At 43.2% G+C, this 23,565-nt stretch overlaps 1 protein-coding gene across 1 annotated transcript in view; it reads left to right on the top strand.

Annotated features, from left to right (window-relative positions):
• The window catches only part of POLR3B (RNA polymerase III subunit B), a 111,457-nt gene extending 93,417 nt beyond the window's left edge, over window positions 1-18,040 (top strand). The window contains exons 24-28 of the mRNA XM_033118242.1: window positions 4,721-4,824; window positions 5,454-5,620; window positions 9,755-9,868; window positions 12,755-12,928; window positions 17,552-18,040. Of these exons, the coding sequence (XP_032974133.1) occupies window positions 4,721-4,824; window positions 5,454-5,620; window positions 9,755-9,868; window positions 12,755-12,928; window positions 17,552-17,681 (689 nt within the window). The 3' untranslated portion in view covers window positions 17,682-18,040. The remainder of the gene's footprint in view (window positions 1-4,720; window positions 4,825-5,453; window positions 5,621-9,754; window positions 9,869-12,754; window positions 12,929-17,551) is intronic.
• The last annotated feature ends 5,525 nt before the right edge of the window (window positions 18,041-23,565 follow it).

Genomic DNA, 23,565 nt, shown 5'->3' with positions numbered 1-23,565 from the left:
TGCAACTGCACTTGCTTCTTCCATTCATTAAGTTGGTCTCCTTTGCTTTGCTTGTTTGCTTCCTGCTGAGAATAATTAGGTTTGTTATGTAATAATAATTCCTTGTATTTAGACGCTGCCTTTCTCTGAGGACCTTAAAGTGCCTCTCAGACATTAGTACCTCTCATCTGTTCTTCTAGCACAATTGCCTCATGAGATATGTGCTAATTATTCCCATTACAAAGACCAAACAACTAAGGCTCACCAGAAAGTGGTGCTTACCACCTCCCCCCCGCTCAAGCCCCAGTTGAACAGCATAGAGTCCAATTAAGGTTACCCAATTCCTTGATTTCCAGCCCTACCTAGGTCTGAGAGTCCAAGAGGTGATGAGCCCTTTACAGATGACGTTCCCCCCCCCCAAATTACAACCCTCATTAGACCAGACACTGGCGAGCGATCGCTCTTTTACTAAACACCAACCCTCTTCTTGCACTAATAGAGAAAAATCACAGCATCATTTCACCCTTCTTTTAGTGCAGAATATTAAACTGTGCAGAATAAATGACTTTGGCTAACAGTTAGGTACCTGCGTTTATACAGTAGAGCATTAGATGGTGGCTGAATTGAATAAATGCTGTCGTTTTCCATACTCAGTCAGATTACTGTGGAGGACTCCTCTCAAGTGGAACTGAGTCCTGAACCTCTTACTATTTCCCCACCTCCATCACAGCACTTGTCACACAGCATATGCTTGGGGTAATTGAGGGAAATGATTCTCTCTTTCCTCATTCAGAAAAGGAAGAGTAAGAATATGTATCTACCTCAGTGGTACATTGAATCCCAAAGTGGTTATACATGGAAGGTAGACTTGCTAAGTAAAAATTTTTTTAAAGTTAAAAAGTGAAGCAGAGTATGATATTAAAATGAAACCTGGCTGTTAACAAAATAGAAAGCCATTTGCTAGTCAGTTCTCAGCACACTGAAGTCACACCAAAAACAGCTTTTAAGTGCAAAAATGTTACAATTCCTTCTGCAGTTGCTACTTGCTTTCCTGTCTAGATATGGTATTAGAATACTTTAGTTTTTCCTTACCTTTATTCTTATGTTCTTACCTTCGATTTTCTTTTCTGTTTAAATTGAGATAGGACCATTACTCTAAAACTAATTTTTTAAAAAAAGCCAAAACTGACTTTTGAACAAGTTGGTTGCTGTTTATAATTAGAAATACTCTCTAAGAATGATTCATCAGATTAACTGGACATTTGCTGGGTAAAACCATTCTTAAGATGATTTATATGTTGTTCTGCTAGGCTATGGAAATAGAAATAACAAATTGGTGTAAGAGCCTCCAGTGTCACAGAGGGCATGACACAGAGGAAACTGTGACAGTGAGTATCCAGATTTGCCTTCTTGAGTGGCTTGGCGGTCAGACTTGTGGTTTCTGGAGACTCCCTAAATTCTTGCCTTTACAACTTGAAATTATGATTGATGGTGATGGAATAATATTTTACTGACTGGGTATCTTTCTGCTCTAACTTTCTGTGTTCCAGTTTTTCCTTGTTAACCTATTTTCATTTGTTAAAAGTCCTGTAGTGTGTAGTCTGTGGTCTAATTCCCAGTGGCCCCTATACGTGCATTAAATGTTGCTGGTTCTGTTAAAGCGGTGTATTTGCATTTCACTGCCAGGAGGTTGTGCTGTATACAATGGGGTTGAGACATCAGCGTGAGCCAGGGGATTAAATTTTATTTTAAAATTTGAAATGCTGTGTAAGCATTTAAGGTATGAATCGGTAATTGTTTCGCAACAGCTTCCATTAGATATGGTTTATTTGTAGTCCATCCTCTTTTCAAGGATCCACGGGAGTGTTAACACACAGAAGCGTACTGCATATCATTTCCATTTTTAAACCAGCATTCAAGGAAAGTGACTGTAACTTTTAGGAGTTCTAAATCTAGAAAGAGATTTTATGCTTCTGTCCCTGGAGAAAACAAGTTACAATTTTTTCATTTGAAAATAAGAAAAGAAACCTTCCTGCTTTGATGAAGGATTTGAATAATTCTCAAACAGAGAAATACCTTTTTCAAAAAAAAGAAAAGTCTGTTCTGAGATTGAGAATTCTCTTCTTCCCTTCATGAATTCAGTGAAACACAAACTTTTAAAAATCATCTGTCTAATTTGAGATTCGAGATCATCAAATTCTGTCTAAATATTGTGTTTTAACTTCTAAGCTCATTATGGTGTCTTTGTGTTAACTTGTATTAAAATCTGTCAGCTATGACTGGTCTCATAAGCACAGTCAGCGGACCAGAATAAGTTAATTATTTACTTGTGTCACTAGTGCTCTTCATCTAATGAAATGCACAGCTGTGTTAGATCTGCAGTTGGATGTGTAGCTTCCATTGTTGTACAAGTCAGCAGAGGGTAGGAGCCGCAGTGATGGAGAGCCCTCAGTTCTTTCTGCTGTTCTGGCTTTCTGTGTCGATTTCATGGATCTTTTATCATTCACTTTCACACAAAACAAACAACACAGGGCTGTCTGCTATGGGAACCATCTTGGCACATAAAAGGGTTTTCAGAGCCTAAAGTAATTTTAAGTTAGCGAAGATTTAATTTTTGGCTTACAGGTGCCCTTGATTCAAACGCAGCCAGATCAGTTCCTATAATGGAATGGAAAAACCCGCAAGTTACTTACATGTATTTTTTTACTGCAATGTCAGAAAAGGGCTGATAAGAAAATAACTTCCGAAAAAGGAAGCTTGCTACTAAATATTAATCAGATTTCCAGCAGAGTTATTTGAGATTCAGATTTCAGGGGAAGGAGCATTGCTTTCATTTTAGTAACAAGTTAAAGTTACATTTGCTTGATTAAACGTGGGGACTAAAACTGAAAATGCAAAGTGCAAATCATCTCTCCTTACCTTCCCCCGGTGTGAGTAGGCCGTGCTTCCTCGTGGGTTTCTGTTCCTCCTGCCCCTCTCTCCCACCTTCTCTCCTTGGAGGTGATCAGGCGGCTCCCTCCTGAGCAGACGCGCCAGCATCTCCCAGTGCTCTGCTGCTGAAGGGATGCCAAGGCTTTGCTTTGGTTCTGTTTTTAAGGGATGTAGCTGAACCCTGCATCTCCTCACCAACCAAAATGACATTCTCCCCCAGGACCGGCCCCTTTAGGAATTGCAGGTTTTAACATTTGGCTCACTACTAAACAATGTTGTTGTCGGTGCACCTAGATTTACAATTTCATCTCTTTCAGAGTAGATTTCCCAGTAGCCCTAGTGTTTTGTCAGATAATTTCAGTGTGGACAAGATGGATTTTTGGAGGGAAGAAAGAAGGGTCACATTCTCTGCTTGATTTAAATTCTGACACATTGTAGCTGAATTTAAAATGAAGTGAACTGAATTTTTCTTCTCTTGGTGTAGGAAAGCATACTTTACAAGAAACAGTGCGATTTCAACCAAAAAGCCAGTTAAAGTTACCGACATGCGCCAGAATTCCACTTCACAAACCTAATTACCATGTTGTTGGCAGGCACTAGAAATCAGAGTATTAATAACCAATGTTAAATAGGCAGATGACGTTCTTTTTCTTTAGACTTTAGATCTTGGTGATTATAGTACCTCCCCCAATTTTTATTTTAAAGATACTTTGAGTAATTATGTAGAAATCAAACTGAGAAATGAAGTTTCTTGGAGAGCAGTTTCTTTTCAAAACAAGTATATTGTTGATAACTTTACAAGGGAAAAGGAATTTTTTTACTAAATATAAAAGCATTTTTTTCCTTAATCCATTGCCATTGTGCACTAGTCTTCCAATTCTAAATTATATAGATTGTGGTTAACATTCTAAATTATACCCCTGTTCCTCCTACAAAGAAAAAGAAATCAGAGGAATTACGAACTATTTAAGCAACAAAATCCCCAAAGGTTAGAATACTGTTAAGGGAGTTAAAAAGTACAGTTAATGTAAGAGACGACCAGTAGTGTGCATCGAGTTGGTAGGTTTTTGTTTTGTTCTGTTTTTATTCTTAGAATCCCATTTATAATTCTAGTCTTTTCTTCCCAGAATAATTTGGCATTTAATTTTCTTACTCAACTTTACAACTTCAGTCAAAGATCACTTTCTAATGTGTTGTAAGCTATAGGAATTAAAGTTCCTTGGGGCAGTTTGGGCTCCGCCTGGGAAGCCGTGGCAAAACTCGGCCAACCAGCCAGCACTCTGCAGCCAGTAGGCAGACCCATTAGCATGTCAGCCACACACGGGTACTGCTTGTCAGGTTTTTAAAACCACAGGTTAAACACACCCCTCATTTGATCTGTGTTTGATGATCAGAGAACTTGGATTCCTGAGATTTGGGTACAGTATGGAGCAGATCACTGACTAGCTGACACGGAGTGAAATTGCTGCTGACTTGGAGTTTCAGGAACGTTGACATGCCAGGGCCCAGTGAAGCCGCTGCTTTTCCATCTCGGTGGCACAAGAGGTTGGGCAGGCAGCATGACGGCACCACTGGGTGTCATGCGAGCAGGCCAGGCCACAGGCTGCCGTGCCTTTCTGCAAGGACAGCCATTTTGAACTGTTTGTCTGGCAAGATTGTTGGAAATTGCTGTTGTTACTGTTCATAGAGACCATGGGGAAGGTTTGAGAACAGTGGAAATAGAGATAGCAGCAGGGAGATCCCAATTAAGCACTGTATTCTTCCTTTCTGCCAATCTGCTTCACGTGGTATGAAATCTTCTCTCCCCCAGGTGTTTGTGGCCTGATTGTCCCTCAGGAAGACATGCCATTTTGTGATTCTGGCATCTGTCCGGACATCATAATGAACCCACATGGCTTCCCATCGCGAATGACGGTCAGTGCATTTTTCCGAGGCGCTGCTCTTAAGGAAGAAAAAAGCAGGCAGTTGGTTTGTAGTTAGTGTAGGTGATGGGAACCTGAAACTGATATGATTTTTAGCAAGGGCCTTTTGACCCCTAGCCAAATAAATAGGATCCTAGCCCCTGAGAATGCTGGGCTACTCTACTCTACAGAGGGAGTGTGGAGCAGGTCTGCCCTTTCTTTCCAGAGCATTCTTTTGAGTGATAAACTTACACCTCAGCAAAAAGAACCCCTAGAGTTAAACCTAATGCATTTCCCTTTCTGTGGTTATTTTTTGTAATCCTGGCTCTACCACTTACCGGCTGTATGACTTAGAGAGTTACTTACCCTCTGTGTACTTCGGATTCCCCGTATTAAAGTCAGGGAAATAGTAATACCTATCTCATAGCAGTTTAGGGAGACATAAACTTACATCACACATGTCGCGATTTTCCATAGTCCATCACACAGTAAGAGAGCGATAAATATTTGCTGCTGTTAATTTATCACTGTTGTTAATAGCAGTACTCTCGTAATCTTTTGGGGAAATAGGCCAGAGCTAAATAAACAAACAGGATTCTTATAGCACAGGAAGGAACTCACATCACTATTCACGTCCCACAGGTGGGAAAGTTAATTGAGCTGTTGGCCGGCAAAGCAGGTGTGTTGGACGGCAGATTCCACTATGGCACTGCATTTGGAGGCAGTAAAGTGAAGGACGTGTGTGAAGACCTTGTCCGCCATGGTTACAACTACTTGGGGAAAGACTATGTTACATCTGGCATCACTGGGTAAGGAAGCATTTGGTATTTGGACATTTTAAAGAAAAAGTATGATTTTATCAAGATAAGTGGGAAGGGCCCTTACAATGTACAGCTTTACTCCTTTAAGAAATCTGATACAAGAAAATCCAGACTTATGATGGAAGTGTTAGCTAATGCTATGGTGCCAATCATTTTGCAGTATAGGAGTATAAGTGTATCAAATGAATATGCTGTATACCTTAAACTTCCATAATGTCGTATATCATTTATATCTCAGTAAAACCAGGGGAGGGAAGAAAATCCAAATTCAGAAAACTGACAAGTTAAGGAGTGCTATTTTACTGGTGAGGCTATCATTTAAAAAGTAGAAAAGAGTCAATTTACCAAAATAGGATTTCTACACATCTTTTAAGGAACACATCACAATTGTATATAATGCAAAATCCCTTAACTGTTGAACTTTCTCTGCATTGGTATGATGAATATCAGGGAATTGGTGCTCTGACAAAAGACAGGAGGCGTATAACATTTGACTGTTGATATTTGTAACAAGACATTAAAAAACCAAAGTTAACTTCTCAGCAGGGCCTACCCTGACTACTTAATTTAAAACTACAATCCAATATTGCCTAGTTGCTGCTTTATTTTTCTCTGTAGCATTCATCATTATCAAATATATTATATAGTAATACTGTATACTGTTCTCGTCTGTCTCCCAACTAGAATGTAATCTCCATGAGAGTAGGGCTTGTCTTGTTTTGTTTACTGTTTTATTTCCAGTGTCTGGCACAGGGCCTGACACCCAGCAGGTGCTCCATAAATATCTGTTGAATAAGGAATCAAAACAAATAATACAAGTACAAATAGTCTCACCAAAATGAAGACAAAGAGTAGATTAGAGGACCCCTGTGAGGAGGTGTGAAGGACAAGAAGAAGACCGAGCATTTGAAGAGTGTTTCGTGCAGAGGAAAAGCATACAAGGGCTGGAGCTTGGGATGTTCAGGGACCTGAAAGAGGCCAGACTGGCTGCAGTGCAGGGAGGAGGCGGTGGGTGCAGCTGGAAGTGAGGCTGGGGAAGGAAAGAGCAGGTCACCCAGGCAGAGCGCTGGGTCTTCCCTTTAGTGTGGGAGAAACACATATCCCTGAAATTATCCCAGACAGCGTTTTGAAACTTGACATACCCATGATTTAAAGGATCAAGTCAGTTGTTAAAATTAAGACACATGTATATATTTCATGCCAGAAAAAACTCTGGGACATAGTGTTTGTACGTACTTCTGAGGTTTTTAACCTCCTAGAACTCACAAGTGAAACTCAGTGTGCAAGCATGAGTGAGAACACACAGCCTGACTTCAGGGCTGCAAATAGACTATCCACATGTAATTAATATGGTCCAAATCTGTACTGTTAAAAATATTGAGTGCTTTCTAAAATGATTTATCCAGACTGTGATAATATGGATTTCTTTCAGTGTCGATCGTACTTGAGATGTTATAGAAAATCACATTACAGTAAAAGAGTAATGGGTCTGATTCAAAAATGATTCAGTAAAATAGCCAAGGTCCATTTTTTAAAAACCAGTTGTCATTGCTAAACTGATATCTTAGTCTTTGTTTCTCGTCCAGAAATAATGCAGAAGTTGACCAGAAAGTGCAACACCAATGAATCAGTTTGGTGGACCTTCTGAACATAATTTCACTGAAAGATTTGAATGGATTATGCTCTGCTTCCTGTAGACAGCGGTGGGCCATGTCTACATCACTGCCCCCTGCGCCTCCAGCCCGTGTTTTCATTTATTTCCCATTTAGCTTGGCGACAAAGTTTGAGAAACAGTAGTTTAGCTTATTAGTTGAAAGTTGTACAAAGGCTTGCAAACATATTCAGCCACCAGCTTTCATCCCTTGTCACATTCTTGATCATAGATAGCTATGAGGAAAAATTGATAAAGCTCTATTCAGGTGATGGTGGAATGGTGACAGTTCCATAAATTCTACCATGAGCAACCATACTGGGGAGGAGTAGACTCATTCATTATCAGAGCTGGAAAGAACCTTAGTCTGACCACCATGTACAACTAAGAAAACTGAGATAAGGAGGTCACGTGATTACTATGTCACAGAGCTGGGACAGGAAGAGGGCCTTCTGACACCCTATTCGTTGTGCCTTTCACTCCACTCTGTGTCTTCCAAGAATCTGGTCGTGCTTAAGCTAGCGAGATGTCTGATCGCTTCAAATGATGCTAGAAGCATTACAAGGTATATCATGCAAGCAGGGGCAGATGCTTTTGTGTACCTCTCTGTCATGTCGCTTCCCTTGCTCTTTCTACTCTTACATCATGGCCCAAACTTACGTGGTTGCAGACTGGCCTGCGTGGCAGGGAGAGCACTGGATTTGGATCCTGCTGTATCACTCACCAGCTCTTATTTAACCTCTTGGACCCTCTGTGCCTATGTCTTCATCATAAAAATAGAGATAACAATATCTCCCTCCCTAGATTGTTGTATGAATTAAGTCATGGAGTAAATGCACATGGGTAAATGTTTCCTTTCGTTTTTGGAAGGAAGTTCTGGGACAGTTAAAAAAAAGTTTTTTTTTTTTTTAAAGATTTTTGTTGTTGTTGTTGAGGAAGGGGTACAGGACTTTATTGGGGAACAGCGTGTACTCCCAGGACTTTTTTCCAAGTCAAGTTGTCCTTTCAGTCTTAGTTATGGAGGGCGCGGCTCAGCTCCAGGTCCAGTTGCCCGTTGCTAATTGCAGGGGGCGCAGCCCACCATCCCTTGTGGGAGTCGAACCGGCAACCTTGTGGTTGAGAGGATGTGCTCCAACCAACTGAGCCATTCGGGAGCTCAGCGGCAGCTCAGCTCAAGGTGCCGTGTTCAATCTTAGTTGCAAGGGGCGCAGCCCACCATCCCTTGTGGGACTCGAGGAGTTGAACCGGCAACCTTGTGGTTGAGAGCCCACTGGCCCATGTGGGAATCAAACCGGCAGCCCTCGGAATTAGGATCATGGAGCTCTAACCGCCTGAGCCACGGGGCCGGCCCCTAAAAAAATTTGTAAAGGCATCAAATGCCTGGCTAGTGTTGCTCCAGATTAAGAAAAAACGTTTCTTCTGTCAAAGCACTGAAATAATCACTTAGTTTTTAAACTCTTACTACAGTTTTTCTTAAGATTCATTTCGTCAGCTATAACAGACATTTAGTGAGCACTTATGTACCAGGCCGCGTCATTAGTGCTGGAGCCACAGTGACAAAGGAGACAAAGTGCTTATTTTTCAGAGTTTGCTTCTTGTGGGGAAGACAGGCAATAATCAGAGAAATAATAAATGTATACTATAATACCAAGCGGTGATAAGTGCTCTGAAGAAAATAAAACCAAAGTAAGACTTGAGCTGGTGCATGGGCATGGCAGTGCTGGGCTGGGAGGAGGGCTCCTTTAGATAAGGTGATCAGGGAAAGTTTCTCTGAGGAGGTGACATGTTTGCCAGAGCCATGTGAATACCTGCTGGAAGAATGTTGAGGCAGAGGCAACGGTGAGTGCTAAGGCCCTGAGGCAAGCTTGCTAACATTTGAGAAACAATGAAGAGGCTGATGTTACTGGAGTAGAAAGAGCGATGGGGAATGGGGAACGGGAATAGGAAATGAGTCAGGTGGGCAGGAAACCAAATTGTGGGAGAAAATACGGCTGTGATGCAAATACGCGTGATACAGGTTCTGGTAACGGGAAACCATTGGGGATTTAGAGCAGAAGAACGACCTGCTATGATTTACATTTTAGAAGGACTTGCTCTGACTTATTAGAAGAACAGATAGTGAGGGATAAGAGTGGAAGCAGGGAGACCAACTAGATTATCTTTGGTAGTCCAGGCGAGAAAGGATGCTGGCCTGACGAGGGTGGTAGCCCTGAAGAAGGGGCCGTCCTGGATACACTGTTTCACAACCTGTTGAAAATTTTATTTCTTAATTAAACAATGTATCTTTTAATGTATCCATGGTACTTTTATATTTCCAGGCGTAGCCTTTTCATTCACTGCGGGCTGAAAAATCATTCCCTCCCATTCAGTCAGAGAAACCTGCTCATAAAGAAATGAGGACCTGCCAGTGATGAGTCCTAGAAAAGGCCCAAACTTAGTTTCTTAACCCAAAACTCTGACCTTTTTTTCAGTGAGCCCTTGGAAGCTTACATCTATTTTGGCCCGGTGTACTATCAGAAGCTGAAACACATGGTGCTAGATAAGATGCATGCCCGGGCCCGGGGACCACGAGCTGTCCTGACCAGGTAAGAGAGAAGCATTTACAGAAAGAATTTATAATGCAGTCAAATCTACCTTGCATTTCCCGCATATAGGAAAAAGCAGACTCGACAAAGTTTCTGTTTCCCTGAGATGTCAAACGTGGGGTGTTGAGCATCCACAAAAATCCTACGTCTGATTAACACAAAAAAATAGCAGCCAATTAAAAAGCACTTCAGAGGCACAAGAGCAGACCTACCGTAGGTCCTGACAGTAGTCTCCTAACAGAATCATTTACTGGGTACATTTCCTGGGGGCAAACATGGTACCTGTTCTAAACAGCTCTTATGTGAGAAGGTAGGTACACATACATACCTACACACATACCAATATGCAGAACACAGCCGTACATTATTTGGTAGCCTGAGCCACACGGTCATTTTTCAAACTTCTGTGGTTGGAACATAAGATTCCTGTACTTGCGTGCTTCCTTGCATAAGCCCCAGGACACGTGCGTAAGCCCCTTCACAGTTCCCAGCCCAGTGTCTGCTGATGAATGGGGGTAGTGGCTGGGGAAGGGAATTACAAAGACTAAGTTTCACATGTTCTTCGTACTATATTTTCCAGTTGCAGAAGCATAGTCTAGGGCAGTGGTTCTCCGCCAGGGGCAAGTTTTGCCTCCCAGGGGACATTTGACAATGTCTGAAAACATTTTGGGATGTCATAACTGGAGAGGAGGGAGGGAGCTACTGGCATCTAGTGGGTCGAGGCTCTGGATGCTGCTAAACATCCTGCAGTGAGCAGGAGAGCCCCACCTCAAAGAATTACCCAGCTCACTATGGCACTGTTGCCAAGGTTGAGGAAGCCTGGGCCGGGGTCGGGGGGTTACACAGGCCTGGGAGTCAGATAGACATGGATGTGAACTCGTCCCCACCTTGTAGCACTACCCTGAGCCTTGGACAGATCACTTAGTTCTCACCTTCAGTTCTTCTCAAGTGTGAAGTGGAGACGACAATACCCCACTTGACAGCAGACTGGCGAATGTCAGATGTTTGAATAATAGACTGTGTACTGCACCGATCCATAGGACACGCTCAATAAGTATCCAGTTCCCTGCCCAGTTTCACTGAGCACTGCATAGATGTTACAGGACGAGGCAGGAGCAGAGCACGAAGCAGCTAGTGTTTGGGTGTTTTTTGTTTTTTGTTTCCAAACCAAAGGAGAGGTGTAGATGACTCAATCCCTTCACCATGTAAAACTGAGCAAATGCACATGCCTGCTGAAATGATAGACATATGTGTGCGTAAACTGCAGAAGACGGAAGAGAAGTTGAGATTCTCAAGACAGTAATTGATTCAGCAATGAGACCCTACTTGGGTTAGCTTTTTGTCTCCCCAAATGCTGTCCCCTCCGGAACAGCTTACAACATCCAAAAACTATTTCAGAGTCATATAAATGTCAAAGCAGTTACTTCCTATTTTTTGCTTTGTTGTATAAAAAAAGTTATTACTTTAGTATTACTTTTGTGTATTCCATATGAAGACTGCCTGGAGTGCATTTGTCTGTAGTCAGTTATCTCAGTTGGTTAAAATCCAAGTGTGGGGTTCTGCCCACATGTGATCCGACCACCTTCGCTTTCCAGGGACCACAGGTGGACGGATCCTTCCCCTCCCCCTGCGTGGTTCTACCAGCAGATAAATGCATATACATGTTGTGCTCAGCTATGAAGTTTCCACTACAGTGTGTTCATTTAGACACACTTCTGAGGTTTTCATATGTTGATTTTCTTTCAATAAATACTCTACAACTTCAGTGGATTTCCCATTGTAACTATCTACAATAACCAGTGAAATTGCAGCAGGTGCTGGCATACATGTTTACCTTCTTACCTCTTTGGGAAACTGGCAGCAACAACAAGGATTGAAAGATGCAATGGGATACAGCAAACAAGAGCTTTGTACCCGCCGCAGCCTCCCGGCTCCAAGGAGTGTCACCGCACCATCAGCCGGCCGGGGAGCTCGTGCTCGCGCGCTCTCTCACGCTCGCTCACGCTCTCTCTCAATAATAGGTGTCACCAGTACCTGGGGGGGGTTGCCTAAGTTATTTCAGAATTCCCTAATTTTACCTGTCTCTCTGGGTCCTGGATTCTGGACCTTTTAAAGTATTTTCAAGCCCAGCAGATACGAAAGCCACAAGGAGACCATTCAGGGGGCCAGTAGCTTCCTGGTTCAAGTGCCCCCTCAGGGAGGAGTGAGGCATTTTCATACATGAAGGAAAGACCTGAGTGGGGGACACAGAACTTTCCCAGTCTCTGGGGAACCTCTTCCCATCGGATTCAGGCACTCTGTCTTTCTAGACGATTCTTGATCTATTCCGAATTTTGTAAAAATCCATTTGCTTCTTTTCACGATTAACTTATTTAATAGTAAACTCTTCCATCAAGTCCTGGCAATACTACTAAAGGACCTGGGTTTCTTCCACGGTCTGTTCTGCTTAGTTTTTCTGCTTTTAAATAACACAACTGAGACATCTCTGAAAACACTGAAAAGACATTCTTCTCTGACTTGAGAACTATGCTATCCTAATAATAATGACAGAGATAGTAATAACAGTAATGCTAGCGCGGGCATTTTATATGCTTATATATTAACTTATTATATCATAATGTTACATAATTCTTGATTATTTCTATTTAATAAAAATAGCAGCCAACCACTAGTATTACATCGCTTCTCATTTAAGACTCTTTGGGCTAGATATCCTTATGTATGTTTTACAAGTGAGGCCGAGAGGCTGAGCAACACGTTCAAGGTCACTGTCTGACAAGTATTGGAATCCAAGTGAGCTGTGCTCCGGAGCTTTGTGCTCTTCGCCAGTCTGTAATGGCACCCTTTGTGTAATGTAACAACACATTTGTCTAACTTGTCTCAAAGGCAACCCACTGAAGGTCGGTCTCGTGATGGTGGTTTGCGTCTTGGAGAAATGGAACGGGACTGTTTAATTGGTTACGGAGCCAGTATGCTTTTACTGGAGCGACTGATGATTTCCAGTGACGCCTTTGAGGTGGATGTCTGCGGGCAGTGCGGACTTCTGGGGTATTCCGGCTGGTAAGTGGGCACCGTATGTCACTCGTACCTCAGCCCTGGCCTCTTAAATCACAGCTCCTGAATTGACCCTGGGGCACACCCACTTATTCTCCACCCTTTCCTGTCCGTGCCTTCCTAGAATTGGGGATTCTGTATGTACGTGGTACTCTGTCTAACTAATGTTCTGCTTTCTGTGCTGCTGGAGTTTAAACTCCCAAGGAGTAAGGACTTGAAACTCTTTTTAATATTATCTCGAGTATCTTTTATAACACTATTCACCTTTAAAAATCCTAGCTAAGTCGTTGTTAAATGTCAAAATGACAGCATATTTTAACTAGAAATATTTTAGAGAAGATTGTGTGAAATGCCGTCGTTTTACCTCACACCCATAGAGCCACTTATGTTGCCCAGGTCTCAAAGCAAATTGGTGACTGAGCCAGGAACAGCACCTGTGTCCTGACCCCTCGTCTGTGCTCTCTGCGTCCAAGCTGCTTTCCCCTGGGACTGTGAATTCCGTGGCTGCAGAGATGGTGTCTGTCTCTGTCATTCCCTCAAGAAACATTTAGTGCAAACACTGTACCAGGCCCCAGAAATACAGTGGTAGATGGCTGCTCAGAGGGAGCTTGTCTTCTAGTTCATTCTAACTGCATTCTACCTTGTTAACCTCCTGGTTGTCCAGCCTGGGATCTGGTAGATGCATAGGAAAAAATAATTGCACGGTGATACTAACCCTGTATATGGAAGATTGCCAGTAGGTCAATGATGTAATTCATAAAGTTTGCAATTTCTGTGTAGAGTTCAGGACAGAGTGCAATTTCTGTGTAAAGTCCAGCTTAAAAGATAATGCTACATATGTTTTGTTTGTGTAGTTAGAGCACCTTTCCACCTTGCAAAATGGTTCCACTCTACCACAGAAGAACTGCTCTGCCTAGGGCTGGTCTTGAGCCAGAGCCCTGAGGTACCTGTCGGCAGGAGGGTCTGTAGTTGCCCTGTCTCTCCTCACGTTCCTGTCAGAGACCAGGCCTCACAAGATCTAAGGTGGATGCTGAGGGAGGGAAACACTGCGGCTCCCTCGTCACCCCTCACCTGCCCTCCCAGAGCCCTTTCCCTAGGAAGGAGGGTTAGGCCCACATGGGCATTCACTGCTGGAGTTTGAGGGATACGTGGGCCTCCTTTTCCCCACTGAGATCCCCCCCACACACAGACAAAGCCTCCTTCCAGAAACAGTCCTGACTTCTTGTTTCTTAATCTGCCAGCTTCTTGGTTGAATAAAGCAATTCTAGAGTCAGAGTGAGTGGGCTTAGAACACAAGTGTGTACCTTGCTAGTTAAATGTCAAAACCTTTTAGCCAATTATTTTTTGAAGGTGTAATAGGAAGGTGCCTGGAACCTAGTTCTACTATACTTAAATCTTCAAATTTGGCACAAGGGTTTTGAAGTAATTTACTTTGAAAAGATGGTGCAGAAGACTCATTTTATTAACAACAGGGATCATGAAACTTCAAAAAGAGTTTCCTTTTCTTCTCCATCCTCTCTACATTCCCTCCTGTGCCACCTCCCCCAAGGTGCAGGAGGCGGGTGATGAGAGAAAGAGGAAGAAGTAGACCATATTCACTCTTGCGCTTTGAAAACCTTCCCTTCTCTTCTGCTGAATACTCAGGGAAACTAACGTAAGCAGTAATTGATGTCAGCGTTATTCTGTTAAATTCTCTTCTTTCCTGCTTCGTTTCTGTCCCATTTAGAGACCATCTGACGGCAGTGCCTGATTTTTGATGTTCATATGTTCACTGTATATTGTATTTGAGATCCTTTGGAAGAGGACGACATCAGGTTACTCGGTTTAAGGGTCTTGACTGTAATTAAACAGACCCGGGTATACCATAGGTCTGGTTTTGAGTGGCCTCCTTATACCCTTGTTGCCAACAGAAAAAAATCCTCCTCCAGCCCTGTAGTCTGGCAGCCTCCATGTGCTGCTTTCAGGCAGAGGACCTTAATGATGCTGTCGTTTTCCCGTGTTACCTGATGTGTGTGCTGGGTGGAGTGGGAGGGAGCACAGGCGTTCGTTGGAGGAAGTCGCCCTTTAATGAACAGCACAATGGAGACCGAGTAATTAGAGCAGTTCGGAATCTTGAAACTGGCCTTTTGTCACTGATTTGCACATTCGTAAGGCATTGCTATGGGGATGTTTACAGCAAGACTGTTCTGCGGAAGACACCAAGGGCATAAGTCACAAAAGAGAGGGCCAGCAGGAAAACTGCTGAGAAGAGAAAAGCCTTATTAAGATAATTAGCTCATAGATGCTATTTTACTGGACAGTCATTTCTCATGTGAAGCCACAGCCTCTTTCTTTTGCTGGCTTTGCCCTGAAAAATCCATTTACTTTATTGTTGTTTGGTTAAGTTTCTTCCTTTGGAAATTGTTCAGATACAGAGTAAGGTAATTTATAGATTTTTATTTATATAGGTATATATATTCATATACATGCATGGATGTACATATATGCCTTGAAACATTTTAAATGATGGAGAAATATTTAATAATAGAGAGGATTAGTGGGCCTTCTGGATTATGTATCAGCACACATGGAAATTTTAGATAGATGAGGCTGGATTGAAGTCACAGGGTAAAGTACTAGACAGAAGAAGCAGCAAGAAGCTGTTTCAGTGAAACCCGTTCATCAATTTAATTAAGGCATGAACACGATTCCTGAATAAATTAGATCAACCCAGGCACACTAAAAGTATAATTCCTAAAGTATCATGCATGAAAGATCGTGAGTCATCTTTTAGGAAAAAGCCATTTGTCGTGTTTATACTGGTGACATCCTCAGATGCCCCCCAGTGTTTAAGGCCCCTGCAGTCCCCTGGGAGGAACCCAAGCAGGGGTCCTCGGTGGCTCGTCCGTTTCCCATTCCCTTCTCCTCAAGAACTTGGATCTACACACTCACCACCACGTTCACATTCTCAGCCTTAATTAGCGCTTTTCTAAAATAATAAAAGTTCTATTTTGCTGATTGCAAAAACAATCCTTGCTCTTTATAAAATACTCAATGTTACAAAAAGTGTAAAGAAAAAATATAAACCATTAATTCCCACCCCCCAAAGATGACCACTATTAACATTTTAGTGACTTTTTTCGGACAGTTCTGTTTGCCACTAGTTCTGTATGCTTTTTTTTTTTCTTTTTCTTACATCATGAACCCTGTTGGGACTCTGCTAATAGAAGACAAATAGATACAAGAAAATCATGTTACATACGAGTTTGGGGGGTTCCTACATTTACTGAAACCCATTTGAGGACCCGTTGGGACCATTCTGTTTAGCAGACTGCTTTTTCACCTCACAGTGTGTTCTGGATGCCTGTACATTTCAATAAATGTGGGTCTCCATCGTCGCATTTAATGGCTGCACAGCATTCTTCCGTGCAAATGCTCTGTAATCACAGAACTGATTGCCTGTTGGACATGAGATCAGTCTCCTGCTTTGTGCTGTTATAAACAGTGTGACCATGAACATCTTGTGCACGTATCTTTGCCACTTTTGTGATTACTTAACTAATATGTGCGTTTACATTGTTCACACATACTGCCTTACCACCCTCCAGAATGACCTTTGTTGTTCACTAAGGAATCTCTGTCCACTTCCCGGTCAGCACTGAATCTTTGAAGCCTCAGTTGCTCTTCTTCTTGCACCCACTTTTCTCCCTGTTAACTGGGAAGACCTAGTTTTCTACCTGTTAAATGTCAGGATTTGTACTGGGTACCTCTTGTCCCAGCTGCCCCGGACCCTTGAGGTGTAGGATGAGATCCTATTTTGGTCTGAAACCTGAGAGACTAGTTCCCTTCCCTGAGACCCTTCTTCATTTGTAGCAATTAAGATCTAGGTTCAGTTCACTGGCTCTTCCTGCAGGAAGAGGAAAGAAAATTCTCATTGGGGTAGCGGGTGTATTAGTTAGGGACGTGGGCTGTGGAAGGATTAGATGGGAGTGCATGCACGTGCGCAGGCTCCTTAGTTCTGCACAGGGGCCAGAACATTGCACATACACTAGCAGGAATGACCAGCCTTGGAGAGGCCTGGGAAACTACATAGCATTTGATTGGACACCACGTTTCTGTGTGAAAGAAACTCACACTTCAAGTGTCTCAGTGACAGAGGTCACCTGGTGGTTGTGGAGCACCTTGCCTAGAAGGTGCAGTGTAGCAGGTGCTTGTCAAACACACGGAGACCGAATCTACTTCAAATGCTTTCAACAATGAAAAAGTCTAACTCTCAGTAACTTGCAGGGGCTTCAGATTTCTGGGGCTTATTCAAAACAAGTCTATAAGCAGATGTTTTGTGTTTTAAGAAGAGAGGTCTAGAAGTGTGGTAGTAACTGATTAAAATTGCTTGCTTTTAAAACCGGGAGAGTGATACTTGTTTTATTTTGTTTTGTTTTGTCTTGCTGTTTTTGGATGCTTCTTTTTACTTTGGAGTCACGTGTGTATGGAGTCACATGTATACATGTTTGAAAATGTGACTGAACACTGAGGGATAGAAAACCAAGTTGATAGAATGATAATAGAATTTTGTAGCGAATGCTCACTTCCACGTGTAGGCCTTCACTTCTGAGCTGCTGTCCCTCTAACACATGCTGACTTGGGTTTCAGGTGCCATTACTGCAAGTCGTCCTGTCAGGTGTCTTCCCTCCGCATCCCGTACGCCTGCAAGCTGCTCTTCCAGGAACTGCAGTCTATGAACATTATCCCGAGGTTAAAACTCTCCAAGTACAATGAGTAAGGACGGAAAGGTGATTATTTAAAGAGAACAATCGATACATCGATGGAGTGGAAAACAGGAGGGATCGAGGACCACTTCTGCTCTTGTGAATAATTCCTTTGAATGTTCTCTCAGGGAAATGAAAAATGATAGAGAGGCTTTTTATACACTACAAGACTGACTAAACAACAGTGATCAGTGAGCCTCGGGCCTTGGGGGAGATGCCAGCCATATGGGCTGTCATGCAGCGCCTCGTTCTTTTCCTGCATGTGATTCACCAATGGACGTGACCTAAAAAATAAAGAAACTTATGTTCTGGTATTTTGAAATTTACTCATTGGAAAAACCTTCCTCCTTAAAAAGAGTGTTTGGGATTAAATAAAACTCAAGAGTCTTATGAAAGTTAAAGGATACGAAGAATCTGACTGAGTTGGTTGACTCGGCCCTTTGTCAGGGGGGTCATCTGAGCAGCGTGTGAGGCCAAGTGCGTGGCTGATAAAAGGGGGTCGTGAGGGGGTAAGTTTTCTCAACAACGGAATCTTGCCTGGTATAAAGGCAAACTTCTTCATTTTAAGCTTGGTGAAATATAATAAACATAGTCCTACCATCTTAAGCAAGTTTGCCAAGGACCTCACCTTATCTTATGGACGTAACTGCTCCTGTTCTGAACGTCATGATCGTGCTGTGCCGTAATATTGGTTGACTATCTGAAAATAATTCCATGGATGCTTTGTAATTTTTCTGTCCCTTCCCTTCCTGCCAGGATGTTAGCTGTTCATTTTCTTTTAGTCCGACAGCCTTCTTCACCCATTTCTTCTAACTTGTTCTTATTTGCCTTGCCCTGAAGCCAGATAAAGACTTGTGCTAAGGATTGTTTATAAAATAAGAAAAGCCTTGAATAAACGGTCTAATGTTGCCTTCCTAGCTTGTCTGTCACATTGAACATGTTTCACAGAATATTAATAATTATGCACAAACAAGTATCAAATTCCAGTGTCAAATAAGGTTGAGAAACTGGGTGTAACCACGTTAAACATAGCAGGGACTTTTGCAAAGCCTTGAGCAAGCTGCCCTGTGCCAGAACGCTCCAGAAGAGGGATGTCCCACGAAACAGGCTAATCATTGATTTGTGACCCAACGTTGACATCAGTTGGTTTTCTTCATGTAAAAGCAGAATGACAGGGACACTGCAGTTGAGCAGGCTGCCCTCAGCCATCACCGTGGGTCTCGTCATCTCAGGAACTCGAGAGGCATTACACAGGCAGAGAGGTTTGAAAGCCCAGATCTTCAGTTATGCCTGTTGTTCCTTTCATCTGGCTCCATAGTTCTCTAAATCGAGGGTGCCTAAAGATTACTGTACTTGATTGAATTTACAAAACATGTACTGTACTCTGTGGGCCATTTAAGAAGTGTCCTAGGGAGATTTTGACTGTTTATGTGACAACTCCACGTATCACCTCCATCAAAGGTAATTGCCCTGCAACGTGTGACATGCCATTTCAATGACACCCGGAGAGTCAGCTTGGGAAGAGCTACCAGTGTGCTGGGTACCCGAGGATGGCGCGTCTTTGATCATTCGGTACTTGCCATGTGTGAGGCTCTATACTAACGACAAAAAGAGAGCAGGACATGGCTTGTGCCTGAAGGAGCTCAGAACCCAGCAGGGGAGGCTGAGACATCAGCTGGCCACAGACCATTGTCCTGCAATCAACGCTAAGGATCAACCTCAGCTGTGCTGAGGGAGCTCCCACGTCAAAGGATAAACTCTGCAGATTTGGAAACACTTCACAAGTGTGATTATTCCCTTTATGCAGCTGAAGAAACTGAGATGCAGAGTGGCTAAGTGACTCCCCCAGCACCACACCACTGACCGGGGAATAGCGTGGGCTTTGACACCAGGCTTTCTGACTCTGAGAGCTTTGTTTGGGTTTCATCCACAATTCTTTTTTTCAGTTACCAAATGTGACAGTTTTTTTTATTCACCTGCCACTGATCATTTGAAGGGGAGTTGCCTTTCTAGCCTTCTGGAAAATTCTCAGTTCTCTAAGTTAAAGATTTAAGAAAGTCTGGGTTCTGAATTGAGACATCCTGAGAGGAAAAAATTGTGTCAGGTTTGTATTTCAAAGACTAGCAGATACTACATTTGAATAGCATTTGACTCTGAGAAATATTGTAATAAAAAGAGGCCAGAATTGGTAAGTTAGCCCTACTAGCTATAGTTTTATTTTTTTTAAGTTATTTGTAAATTCCTTGTTTTAAAAACTACCAATTAGATTTCCATTTCCCGTAATGGTAGCGTAAACTTTTACAGACCACCCCTGAAGCACTTTTTTCCTAAAGGCTTTGCCAGGTCAGAAGTGGCACAGGAATGAGAGGCTACAAAGGCACGAAGAGGCCGCATCCCTGACCTGAGCTTCGGCAGAGTCAGCGAGCTGGGGGGTCAGAACTGGGGGCTCGGAGTTGCCAAGACCCCAAACAGAAAGGAAGCTCATTGAGGGGAGCCCGACTTCTCCAGCACTTTGCCCCTCGTCTTAGTCTGTTCTCGCTGCCATCACAGAATACCACAGACTGGGGGGCTTACACAACAGAAATTTATTTTACCACAGTTCTGGAGATTCGAAGTCCAAGATCAAGGTGCTGACAGGTTTGGTTTCTGGTGACGATTCTTTTCCTTCCTGGCTCTGAATGAACATCTCACTGACCTCACATGGCCTTTCCACGGTGTATGCTGCGAGAGCGAGCTCTGGTGTCTCATTGAACACCAGTCCTGTCAGATTAGGACCTTGTCATCTCATTTAACAGGAATTACCTCCTTAAAGGCCCTATCTCCAAATAGAATCACATTGGGAGTTGGGGCTTCAACGTATGAATTTCAGAGGGACCCAATGCAGTCCACAATACCCCTCAAGGCATTTGCTAATTCCTAACGGCACAAGCTGAACTCCTGGCAGTGTCTATTAAAGCTGCACGTGTCCAGCAATTCCCTTCTTAGGTGTATGTATGCCCAGCAGAAATGTGTATGTATATGTTATCAGTAGGCCTGTGCAAAAAGTGTTTTTAATAGTATTATTTGTAAAAGCCCCAAAGTATAAATAACCCTTGTATACATTAACAGTAGACTAGATAAAGTGTGATACGTTCACACAGTGGAATACTAGACAGCAATGAAAAAACTGCAACATACACTGTGAGATAATCTCACAACTATAATAATTGAATTAAATAAAAGTCAGACACAAGAAAACAGACAGTATTGGCCCCATTTAAGTTCTCAGAGAGGCATGATGTAAGAAGTTAGGGTCCTAGTTCCCTGTGCAGAGTGGGTGGCTAGTGGCAGTGTGGTACAGGAAGGGGGCTTCTAAGGTGTGGCTAATATTTTTCTGACCTGAGTGCTGGTTACGTGCGTGTGTTTAAGAAAATTCATCAAGCTGGGTACACAGGATTTTTCACTTTTCTGAATGTGTGTTATACTTAGTAAGGTTTTAAAAAAGAACACATGTTCTAAACCTGTGTTGCAGTCTCTAAATAGCTTTGTCACCCCAAATATATTGTCTTTGTTCTCTTAGTTTTCCCATCTTGAAAATGAGAATTATAGCAGTACTGACACCTCGGGCCATTTTAAGATTAAAGGAGATAATACATCTGAAGGGCTCAGCACAGTGCCTGGCACAGAGCAGGCGTTCACAGACGTTTGTTACTGTTTTCACTGAGAATACCACGCTCCTTACTGGCCTCCTCAATAGCTTCATCAGGAAAGGGTTAGGAAAGGCAACCCCGAGTTTCCTTGAGAAGAGGGAGTTTGGAAACCGGGCCCAAGTGCAGAGACTCTGGGCTTCTGCCAGAGCTCTCTGTGAAAGCCGCCCCGTGAACAGTGATAGGGAGGGTGGGAGGTGTTTGGACCCTAGAACACTTCCGCGGAGCATCTACGGACCCGACATCAGAGTGGGGCCTGTTGTCGGCACCGGAGTTTCCTGAAGCCCCCAGAACCAGGTCGCAAAGCACTTCCATGTGCTGGAAGCAAGGTAAAGGAGTGAAAGGAAAGACAGAAAAGGGCCTTGATTGGGTGCTACGTAATGGGATAGTTTTCAGCTGCTTTAGAGCATTTGGGGCCAACACCTTTCTTTGCAGTAATGAGCCACATGAGAAGGAGCACATTAGGGCTGGTGGCTGGCCCCGTCCACGTCACGGCCGGCTGAGTAATAGAGAAGCCAGTTTCTGTAACGAATTCCTTTGCGAAACGGATGGTCAGAAAAGTGACTGTAAAAGTAGCACCTCTTTACCATCCACATTTACTCCATATGTGTCTTGAAAACAGTTTATTTCATTTGCTGACCAAAAGTTGGGTTTTGACTACATCGGCCCCACAGGGTCAAGGTTGTGAGAAATTGAAGTCAAGCTTTAAAGAGGCATTTTTAAGGCGGGGGAAACGAGTGGTGGCAATCCAGAAGTACATACCGTTTGTTACTGAAGCCAAGCTGCCCGTTTGGGTTTCAGACACAGGCTCCGGAAGCAATTAAGAGATTTGCTTCAGCAAATCAAATTTATTGTGATCAGGATGTCATGGCAGAAAATTTCAGAATGGCCTGAAACGCACATTTTCACTCACAATTCTGAAACCTCAGACTGTGGACGAAGGAGTTAAAAGTAGTTTTCAAGTCCAGGTAATAGCTCTCCTTTTATGCATAATAAATTTTAGGTCTGGTTAACTCCCAATCATCCACGTTAGTGGAGGCAAGGAGCGGTGTGAATAAATTAAAACACGGTGGAAAACCAATGCAAAATATTGAGTGTCGACTGTAACTAGAGGGGGAAAAAAGCACAGATGACAGATCCAAACCTTTTGTACTGGATGCTGGGGTGAAGTTGTCATTCACGTTTTTAATATAAGTTGAGTGGAGGTTTGGTAAATTTGCTTTAGTTTAAATAGTGACTCCTGTGAGCAGTGTATTTGAAGAAACTGGAATAATGTGCCTTTTATGGTTACGTAATGATGACAGACCTTGGGAGGGAGGAGGGCAGCCTGACAAGTAGGTGCTTCTAGGCCAGTGGCTCAAACGGTGCTCCCTGGACCAGCAGGATCAGCATCACCAGGGAGCTTGTTACCAATTTGGGTGGAACCCAGCAGTCTGTTTTAACAAGCCTTCCAGGTGGTTCCAACGCAACTAAAAGGTGAGATCCACCGTTTCAGCCACATGAAGAGTTCTGGATCCCATCCTCGCTTAGAGCTAGCCTTTGGATTTTCAGGGGTGCCAAAGGAGCCACCCTTTGGAAACTAGCTCCCTACTTTTTCTTGACGGCTTCCCCTTAAGGAGCAGACTGCATTGGACTGTTACTCCCACTGAGCTCTGGCCCCACTTTCCCAGCCTCCCCCACCTCCACCCCTGCCGGTGGAGGGCCTGAGCAGAGGAAACGGGCAGGAAAGGCCAGGTTTATACAGGAATCAAGAATGTGTCCAGACATTGCCACATGTGCCCTGCAGGGCAAAATAGGCCCCACTGGAGAATCACTGAACCAGACAATGCACATGAAGGTGGTTTTATTACAGATTTCAAATTGTAGGTATATGGACTTGTTCTCAATAAAAAGCCGATGTGCTTCTGGATAATTGAGTGATTATCCTGAATTATCAAATATAATTGTAGTGCAGGGGATCCTGCTGACTTCGCCAAGTGTCGTGCGGGGCGTCAGGCGGGGACTGTGGGGTCTCTGCTCCTGCTCCCCACACAAGAACGCAGGACATGGTGAGGCCAAAAAGGAACACCCACGGAGCCATAGGTAGGGGAGTCACACCACTATACTCTCACTGGCGGCTGGGTTGGAGACACAGGAACCAGGAGCAACACAATTCTCAACCCTCACTGTGCCGCTTGCAGACTCAGCCACCATCTTCTTGCTAGCTCCCCCT

The sequence above is a fragment of the Rhinolophus ferrumequinum genome, chromosome 10, assembly GCF_004115265.2.
Source record: "Rhinolophus ferrumequinum isolate MPI-CBG mRhiFer1 chromosome 10, mRhiFer1_v1.p, whole genome shotgun sequence".
In the NCBI taxonomy this organism is placed as follows: Eukaryota; Metazoa; Chordata; class Mammalia; order Chiroptera; family Rhinolophidae; genus Rhinolophus; species Rhinolophus ferrumequinum.
The sequence above is the reverse complement of the archived record's forward strand: the minus strand, read 5'-3'. Positions and strand labels throughout refer to the sequence as shown.